The sequence below is a fragment of the Nicotiana tomentosiformis genome, chromosome 10, assembly GCF_000390325.3.
Source record: "Nicotiana tomentosiformis chromosome 10, ASM39032v3, whole genome shotgun sequence".
In the NCBI taxonomy this organism is placed as follows: Eukaryota; Viridiplantae; Streptophyta; class Magnoliopsida; order Solanales; family Solanaceae; genus Nicotiana; species Nicotiana tomentosiformis.
In genome coordinates, this window is record NC_090821.1 from 52,779,470 (window position 1) to 52,789,778 (window position 10,309).

The 10,309-nt window shown below is 41.7% G+C and overlaps 1 protein-coding gene across 1 annotated transcript; it reads right to left on the reverse strand.

Annotated features, from left to right (window-relative positions):
* Positions 1-8,765: 8,765 nt before the first annotated feature.
* Positions 8,766-9,926, reverse strand: LOC138900169 (uncharacterized). Its single transcript, XM_070186884.1, has one exon. The coding sequence runs from the start codon at positions 9,924-9,926 to the stop codon at positions 8,766-8,768; it is 1,161 nt and encodes a 386-aa protein (XP_070042985.1).
* Between the last annotated feature and the right edge of the window lie 383 nt (positions 9,927-10,309).

Genomic DNA, 10,309 nt, shown 5'->3' on the forward strand with positions numbered 1-10,309 from the left:
CTGCTCATGACTCGTGAGACTTATGCTACCTAGAGCTCTGATACCAACTTGTCACGACCCAAAATCTCACTTGTCGTGATGACGCCTATCTCAATACTAGGCAAGCCAAAAATCCCAATAAACCACCATTTCTTTTAAATTTGAAAATAAAATAATTAAATTCAGTGGAAGAAATCTCAAAAATTCAAATATATCACTCCCAAAACTCGGTGTCACTGAGTACATGAGCATTTAATGTGAATACAATGTTTGACTGATAAAAACCACTGCCTGAAAGTATAGAACAGTACAATAACTGAAGAAAAGAGAGACAAGGTCAGCGGACGCCAAGCAGCTACCTTGATAGTCTCCAAATGATAGTACTCTAAAATCTAACAATCTCCGTGTTCGAAAACACCTGGATCTGCACATGAGGTGTAGAGTGTAGTATGAGTAAAACTAACTCAACAAGTAACAAGACTAACCTCTGGGCTGAAACAAATGATGAGCTCCGCAGGTACAGTCCAGTAAAAATAATGGTACAGAAATGTAGGCATGCTTTCAAGTTCAATAGATAAACTCAGTACAAGTGAAATAGATCAATACTGCATGATATAAGGAATATGGCATCTTAGTAGCAAGACCTCCTGTAGATACTGGTCACCAATTATTCGGTTACTCGGTACATTTTATGGCCAGTCCAGCCCCAAGATGCTTCAACACGTATATATATATATATATATATATATATATATATATATATATATATCGACTGACAGTCAGTCATTCAGTACCGTATAAGGCCAATCCAGCCCTGGGATAATTTATCCCCAAATGCAAATGATACGGACAAGATCCATGTCCAGGTAATTCATTACAATATAAATAAGTAAGGCAAGTCCATGCCCTGGGAAAATCCATCCCAAACATATATATAAGTAGTAAGTAAGGCAAGTCCATGCCCTGGAAAATCCATCCCGAATATATATAATCATCTACGCTCACTGGGGGTGTACAGACTCAGGAGGGGCTCCTTCAGCCCAAGCGCTATAAGTCGACTGCGCTCACTGGGTGTGTGTGCAAACTCTCGGAGGGGTTCCTTCAGCCCAAGCGTGATATAAAGCCAATATGGCCTACTGCAGGCGGGCAGCCCCAATCCGTATAATAATAAAGCCAATGAGGCCTGCTGCAGTAGAGTAGCCTCGATCCATTTAATAATAAATCCAATAAGGACTACTGCAGGCGAGCAGTCCCGATCCATAAAATAGTAAAGCCTATAAGGCCTACTGCAGGCGGGCAGCCACGATCCATAAAATAGTAAAGCCAATAAGGCCTGCTGCAGGCGGGCAGCCTCGATCCAGAATAATAATAATGTATAAAGCCATTCTGGCCTGCTGCAGGAGGGCAGCCCCGATCTATTTAATAATAACATATATAAAGCCAAATGGCTTGCTGCATTGCGCAGCTCAATTCCATAAATATCCTCATAATGGACAATTATTACCGAGTGTGAAATGTATATTTTAGAATAATTAATTCAACAGCATCACGAGCCCATGGGTCCTAAAATATTGACACATAGCCTAAACATGATCTTTATTACTAGCCTCAGCTTAATTCCTCTAACACGTGCCACATGTTCAGATAATAACATGATTCTTTAATTTTTCTTCTTCACGGGATTTATTCAAGACACACTTTCTGTGGTGCACGTCTACATGTTCGTTACCTATCGTGTCTGTCACCTTCAAACAATTCATATCATACCAAATTCGGGGATTCATACCCTCAGAACCAAGTTTAGAAGTGTTACTTACCTCAGAGCGTAAAATTCTTTACTCTGCTATGCTTTTGCCTCACAAATCGGCCTCCGAATGCCTCGAATCTAGTCACAAATAATTCGTTTCAGTCAATAAAAGTTATTGGAATTAACTTCATATGAAAATGCTAATTTTTCATAAAAATACGAATTTTAGTTCAAAATTGCCCATGGGGCCCACATGTCGGAACTGGATAAAAGTTATAAAATCCGAAATCCCATTCAACCACGAGTCTAACCAGACCAATTTTATTAAAATTCGACCCCAACTCGACCCTCAATCTTTAATTTAAGCTAAGAGGGTTTTCAAAGTTTTCCAACTAAATTCGCTAATTAAATGATAAAAACAACTATGGATTTGGGTAATTTAACCAATATTGAGTTAAGAACACTTACCCCATTGTTTCCTCTAAAAATCACCCAAAATTCGCTTCAATTCGAACTCCAAATCGTCAAAAACTGAAAATGGGGTTTTTTTCTTAGGCTTTTTTTCATCGCTAGGCCAAAAACTCACTGCCTAGGCTTTTTTTCTTCGCTAATGCGGTCAGTGCCTCGCATTCGCGAAGCACAAAATAGTTCTCGTCCAAATTCCTCCTTCGCATTCGCGAAGCACAAAATGCCTCTGCCTCAATGCCTTCTACGCAAACGTGTTCAACCTATCACGAATGCGATGCTTCATTACCCCTCACTGTGCGAACGTGACACCCCCTACGCAAACGCGTAGACCAGTTGCTTGGGGTCCTCAGCTGCTTCCTTTCTTCTTTGCGAATGCGTAACACCTCTCGCGTTCGCGATGCACACCCAGTCCACCCTTCGCGAACGCGTTCTTATCTTCGCGAACGCGAAGAGCAAATATTGCCAGCCTCTCAGTTCCTCTTCGTGAACGCGAGGCTCCACTCGTGAAGGCGATGAAGGAAACCAGATGGTGCATCAGAAAAATTCCAGCAGAGTTCCAAGTCCAAAATCCAACCCGTTAACCATTCGAAACTCACCCGAGCCCCTCGGGACCTCAACCAAATATACCAACAAGTCCTAAAACATTATACGAACTTAGTGGAACACTCAAATCACCTAAAACAACGCTAAAACCATGAATTAAACCCCAATTCAAGCCTAATGAACTTTGAAATTTCTAATTTCTACAAACGACTCCGGAACCTATCAAATCACGTCCGATTGACCTCAAATTTTGCACACAAGTCATAAATAAAATAACAGAGGTATTCAAATTTTCAAAATCGGATTCCGACCTCGATATCAAAAAGTCAATCCCCCCGGTCAAACTTTCCAAAAACTCAACTTTCGGCATTTCAAGCCAAATTCCACTACGTACCTTCAAATAATTTTTCGGACACGCTCCTAAGTCCAAAATCACCATACGGAGCTATTAAAATTATCAAAACTCCATTATGAGGTAGTTTATATATAGGCCGATATCCGATCACTATTTTAACTTAAACTTTAAACCTTGGACCTAAGTGTTCCAATTCATTTCAAAACCTCACCGGACCATAGTAAACGAGATTGAGAGAACATGAATTAGTGACAGACTTTAAAGAGATACACTTGCATTTCAGAAGCAGACATAGCAAAGTTGCTTAAAAATATAGAACATGCCAATCAAGAGGTTCAACAAAACTTAGAGGGCATGTCACTATTATAAGTTCAAGACTTAGCAAGAGATAACATATTGGCAGTAAACATATTGAGCATTAATGGAATCAGATTTTTTTAAAGATTAAAGGTGCACAATGCCAAGACGAGTTCAAAGTAATGCACCAACTCAAAGGGTTAAAACCTAAGGGTCCAAATTATTCAAGTTAAGTATCACAATACTAGAAAACTATGAAATAGACCAATGTTAAAACTTCATCGTGAATAATGATAGTTAGGACAACTATTCTAAAAGTGTCAAATAATCACGGGAGGGTACAGGATTTAGCAGACCAAAACACAATTAAGTGATAAAAATAACATAGAGCGGATCATAGCTAACATGAATGCCTTAAGTATATTACAAGCATGAGCTAGTCATTACAATGATTCAGGACAAAGCAGGGAAACAAACTCATGTTAGGCAGTAAAGATAAACATTCAGATACCAATCTACTAGTCTAAGCGAGTTTAAGGGAGTCCAAATTATTCAGGTTAAGCATGTATAGATGCATACTTCAGGACTGGGAATGTTTTAGGTGAAATCAATGCTCAAGGAGTTCAGATCCTGATAATGCCACAAAGTTGCACTCAGAGATAGTCTAGGAAATATTTAGGTCACGAAATTTCAGAGATATGAATATGCGAATCATGAACGCAGAAAAACGAAATCGCAAAAGCTAAGAAACATACCAGCTATCAGTTGACAAATAGATAAAGAAGGAAGAAAAATTCCACAATATTCTAAACGCTAACAAAGAGCAATAAAACCCAAGATCTTAGTGCGTCAGAGTTCCCAAGGGCTTCAAACAAACCCCGGGCAATGCTCGTACCAAGAAAAGTTGAAAAATTCAAATTCCGGTGGCCTTGGCTTTCAGCCGGCCAAGGGCCAAAGTAGAGAATGAGAGAATAATAGAGTAATAGCTTTGAGTTTTAGTAAAATCAGTGGTAAAAAAGTCTCACCATTAAAGAGGAATGGGGAGGGTTTATATAGCAGTAGAAATCAAGCAAACGAATCAAGAAAACACTGTAAAATCAACCCAAATAAGGAAATGATAACATGCAGAATCAATAAAAAATCGGATTAGGGAAAAATTAGGTAAACCCTAATTGACAGAAAACGGAAATTGGCCGGAGATCTTGGCTAATCTGACCCATATAGCCTGGCCATGATGCACATGGACAAGATATCGTCCAGATTCAAGCGATTAAAGTTGAACGACCAGATTCTGAGAGATACTACTTGCCATGTTTAGGCAAGTACTAAGTGATACCATGGTCTTGCAGGTAATACTGAAATAATACTTAAAAGGCAAGAAAATCATGGAATAAATCCATGATTGAGAGGGATTCAGAGAAGAACTAGAGGGCGGCTAGGGTTTTTTTGGGCAGGAAAAGAATGGAAAAATAAAAAAATTGAAAACAAAAAAAGAAAAAGAATACTAAGAAAGAGGAATAGAATCATGTTACTTACTTGGAGATCTTGGGAGGAATGGAGATTGGAGCTTGGTTGAGTGGAGAAAAGGAGGAAGGAGAAGAAGAGAAATTTTGATGAAAGAAATTTTTTAGGGAGAGGGAGAGGGGTGTATGGTTTGTTTTAGGGGAAGAGGGAAGGGTTTTAGATTTTTGTTAAGAGTGGGGGAAATAAGTGGGGGAGTGGGTGGTTGGGGGGGGGAGGGGGTTAAGTTAAAAAAAAAAAAATTAATAGGAAAGAAAAGAAAAGAAAAGAGAAAAAAATTAATAAAAAAATTCAGAACCTGGTACCGCCTAATCCGCGGTCCAATCCGCGGCCGCGGATGAGAAACAGTGAGGGGGTCCAAAATCCGTGCCCCAATCCACGGTCAAGTCCGTGGTGCGGACGGGGGACAGTGGTCTGTGCAAAATCCGCGGCCTACTCCGCGGTCCAATTCGCGGCCGCGGATATCCATCAATTTTTGTCTTTTTCGCACTTTTACCTATCTCCGGGTTAATTTCGTCCCCCGAATCCTTCCGATGCGCATAATTTTATCCCTGCACATTAGTATCTCGGTCAATGCCATTAAAAATCAATTACAAAAAACAAGAGTAAAGAAAAAAAATAATGGGTTGCCTCCCAAAAAGCGCCTGAGTTAACGTCGCGTCACGACGCTTTACAACAAACCATGGGTTGCCTCCCAGAAAGCGCCTGATTTAACGTCGCGGCACGACGCAAGCTTTCATTATTACTCTTCGCTCGCTTATTGGGGCTCTTCCAAAGATATTACCACTCTATCCCCCTTTTCTTCGACCATTCCAAGGTAATGTTTCAACCTTTGCCCATTCACCGTGAACTTATTTGTCCCATCTTCGGATTCAATTTCTACCGCTCCACTTGAGAACACTTGCACTACTCTAAAGGGTCCTGACTATCGGGACTTCAACTTACCCAGAAACAATCTCAATCTTAAGTTGTATAACAATACTAGACTTTCGGGTTTGAAGTTCCAATCTAGAATGTGCTTATCATGCATCATTTTCATCCTTTCTTTGTACAATCTTGCATTTTCAAATGCATGGAACCTGAATTCCTCGAGTTCATGTAACTCAGTGACTCTGCTGGTGCCTGCGGTCTCCATATCCAAATTCAACTATCACACTGCCCAAAGGGCTTTATGTTCGAGCTCTACCAGAATATGGCATGCTTTTCCAAATACCAACTTGTATGGTGACATACCAATTGGAGTTTTAAATGATGTGCGGTACGCCCATAATGCATCATCCAGCTTCTTTGCCCAATCAGTCCTTGTCGCATTCACTGTCTTGGTCAAGACACTTTTGATTTCCCTGTTGGACACTTCAACTTGCCTGCTCATCTGTGGGTGGTACGGTGTGGCTACTTTATGGCGAACTCCATACTTTTCCAATAGTCGTGCGAATGCTCTATTGCAAAAATGGGTTCCACCATCACTGATTATAGCTCTCGGGGTGCCAACACGTGTGAAGATATTTTTCTTTAGGAAGCCTGTCACCACTTTTGCATTTGGTTGGGAGAGCCACCGCTTCAACCCATTTGGAGACATAGTCAACTGCTACCAATATGTATTTGTTACCATATGAGCTGACGAAAGGCCCCATAAAGTCAATCCCCCACATGTCAAAAACCTCCACCTCTTGAATTGTGGTCATCGGCATCTCATGACGTCGAGATATGTTGCCTGTCCTTTGGCACTCATCGCAACCTTTTACCCAAGCATGGGAATCCTTGAACAGAGTTGGCCAATACAACCCTGATTCCAACACTTTTGCTGTTGTCCAGATTCCTCCAAAGTGTCCACCATATGGTGAAGCATGGCAAGCCTGCAAAACAGAAGGTTGATCTTTCTCGGGGATACACCTCCGGATCATGTTATCTACACATATTCTAAAAAGTAGAGGTTCATCCCAATAATAAGATCGACAATCACGAAAGAACTTTTTCTTTTGAATTGAAGAGAGTTCATAAAGTACAATACCGTTTGCTAAATAGTTAGCAATATCAGCATATCATGGCGTCTCCTCCATTGTCACAGCGAGTAACTGTTCATCCGGGAATGTCTTTGTTATATCTTCAACCTCCATCTTCTTTTCAGCTCCTTCCAATCTTGAGAGATGGTCTGCCACTTGATTGTCCGTCCCTTTTCTGTCACGGATTTCCAGATTGAATTCTTGTAGCAAAAGAACCCAGCGGATTAAGCGTGGCTTTGACTCCTTCTTTGCTATCAAGTACCTAATTGCTGCATGGTCAGTATAAACAATAACTTTTGAACCAATTAAGTACGACCTGAATTTGTCGAAGGCAAACACTATAGTCAACATTTCCTTTTCCATTACGGTGTAATTGAGCTGTGCACCACTGAGCGTCCTGCTTGCATAGTAAATTGGGTGCATCATCTTGTCTTTTAGCTTCCCCAAGACTGCTCCTATAGCATAATCACTGGCATCGCACATGAGCTCGAACGGTTGCTCCCAGTTGGGTGCAACAATGATGGGTGCAGTTACCAGTCTCTTCTTCAGCTCCTCAAATGCCAACCTACAATCATTAGAAAACACAAAGGGCTGATCCTTTTCAAGAAGTTTACATAAAGGGTTAGCAATCTTGGAAAAATCTTTTATGAATCGCCTGTAGAACCCGGCGTGCCCAAGGAAACTTCTCACTACCTTGACCGAAGTGGGCAGTGGCAATTTCTCAATGACATCAACCTTAGCATAGTCGACCTCAATTCCCTCACTGGACACTCGATGCCCCAAAACTATTCCTTCCTGTACCATAAAATGGTATTTTTCCCAATTCAGCATCAAATTTGTCTCCACATATCTTTTGAGCACTCTTCTTAAATTGTGAAGACAATCTTCAAATGAATCCCTCACCACAGAGAAATCATCCATAAACACCTCCATAATGTCTTCAACCATATCAATGAAAATGGCTAACATGCACCGCTGGAATGTAGCTGGTGCATTGCAAAGTTCAAAAGCCATTCTCCGAAAGGCAAAGATGCCATACGGATAAGTGAAGGATGTTTTCTCTCTGTATTCAGGGGCTATTGAGATTTAGTTGTACCCCGAATATCCATCCAAGAAACATAAGTGAGACCGCCCAGCTAACCTGTCCAACATTTGGTCAATGAAAGGCAAGGGGAAATGGTCCTTCCGGGTGGCTCTGTTCAATTTCCGATAGTCCATGCAAATCATCCATCCCGTGACTGTACGAGTTGAGATCAACTCGTTATTCTCATTTTGTACGACCGTCATTCCTCCCTTTTTCGGCACACACTGAACAGGGCTGACCCAGTTGCTATCAGAGATGGGGAAGATGATACCCACATCCAGCCACTTGATCACTTCCTTCTTCACCACCTCTTTCATATTCGGGTTCAACCGTCGTTGATGCTCTCTGAAAGGTTTGTGCCCCCCTTCCAAGAGAATCTTGTGCATACAAAAGGCTGGGATGATACCTTTTATGTCTGCCATGGTCCAACCAATGGCATTCTTACATTCTTGTAACACCTGCAAGAGTTGCTCTACCTGCACAGCTAGCAAACCAGATGATAAAATAACAGGCAAAGTAGAATTAGGCCCTAAGAAAACATACCTGAGGTGAGCTGGAAGCGGTTTCAGGTCCAACTGTGGTGGCTCCTCTATTGATGGTTTTGCAGGTGGTGTTGCTCTTTCGTCTAAGCGTAGGGGCTCGAACTGAGGTTCCCTTTTCTAGAACCCTTGACCCTCGAGAGCCGTGACCCACTCCGCCAGCCCTTTACCATCCATCTCTTCCAAATTCATCAAACAGGCTTCTAGCGGGTCCCTGACATTAAGAGTCTCATCCTCCTCTTCCAGTATCATATCCACGGCCTCCACTAGCGAGCAATTTGCAAATTCGCTGGGTCTCCTCATGGATTGTTGAACGTTGAATATTATTTTTTTTATTGTTCAACCTCATTTTCAACTCTCCAGTCTCACAATCAATCAATGCTCTCCCAGTGGCTAAGAACGGCCTTCCCAGAATGATGGGTATCTCTTCATCCACTTGACAGTCAAGAATAATGAAGTCTGTATGGAATACAAACTTCCCCACTTGAACAAGCACATCATCTAGAATTTCTGTCGGTCTTTTGACTGTGCGATCAGCTAGTTGCAACAACATTGAGCTCGGTCTATCTCTGCCAATACCCAGTTTTGTATAGATTGCCAAGGGCATCAAGTTTATACTGGCCCCCAAGTCACATAATGCTTTAGCAAAAGTATAACTCCCAATAGTGCATGGGATATTGAAACTACCTGGATCAGACACTTTTTGAGCCATAGGTCTTGTCACTACCGCACTGCAGGTCTGCGTCAGAGTTACAGTGGAAAGGTCCTGGAAGTCAAATTTTCGCGACATCAGGTCCTTCGTCATTTTTTCATACCCTGGCATTTCCCTCAAAGCATCCATCGGTGGAATATTCAATTGAATTTGTCGAAGCATTTTCATGAATTTCCTGTATTGATCATCTTTCGTTTGCTTTGCCAATCTCTGAGGCAATGGTGCAGGAGTCAACCTATGCCCACTACTTGGTGTCTTTTCTTTGTTGGAAACTTTTTCTACCACATGTTCTGAGAGTTGTTCACCTTCCTTCTCCTTACCCTTGTCAACTTGTGCTTTTTCAATTACAACTTTGGTGAGCTCTGCTGATTCATCTGCCTCTAATGTAACTGGAGTAGTTGGCGTAGTCTCTCTCCTAGATTGAGCAACTTCTTGCTCTTTGTCTAAATCTCTTCCATTCCTGAGACTCACTGCCATTAGCTGATTTGGGTTATATTCCTTTGGGTTAATATTTGTATCTGCAGGCAATGTTCCTTGTGGGTGATTGTTCAAGGCCATAGACAGCTGTCCCAATTGAGTTTTAATGCCTTTGATTGCCGAATCATGTGCTGCTAACTTTTCTTGCATCTTACCATTTGTCCCAATGAGTTGTTGCAGCATGCCCCTGATTTTTGTCATGTTGTCCTACTGTTGATGAGGTGGTTGTTAGGCCAAATGTTGCTGGTGCTGCTGATTATAGCCATGTTGCCTTTGATAAGGCACGACTTGGCCTTGTGGTCGTGCACTTCCTAGATTGGGGTTGTGTTGTGGCTGGTTTGGTCTGTACTGCTGGTTTGGTGCTGGTCCCCATTGCTGCCCACCTTGCCTCTAGCCTCCGAAATTGTTGACATAATTCATGTCCTCTCTGAAGCCCTGGTTGTCATTCTCTCCACTCCACGAGCACACATATGACTGGTTTATGCAAGGAGTGCACAAGCCTCTATTTGTTGTATCAACAATTTGCACTTGCTTTGTACCCATCTCATCAATTTTCTTTGTGAGTAAGCTCATCTGGGTCATGA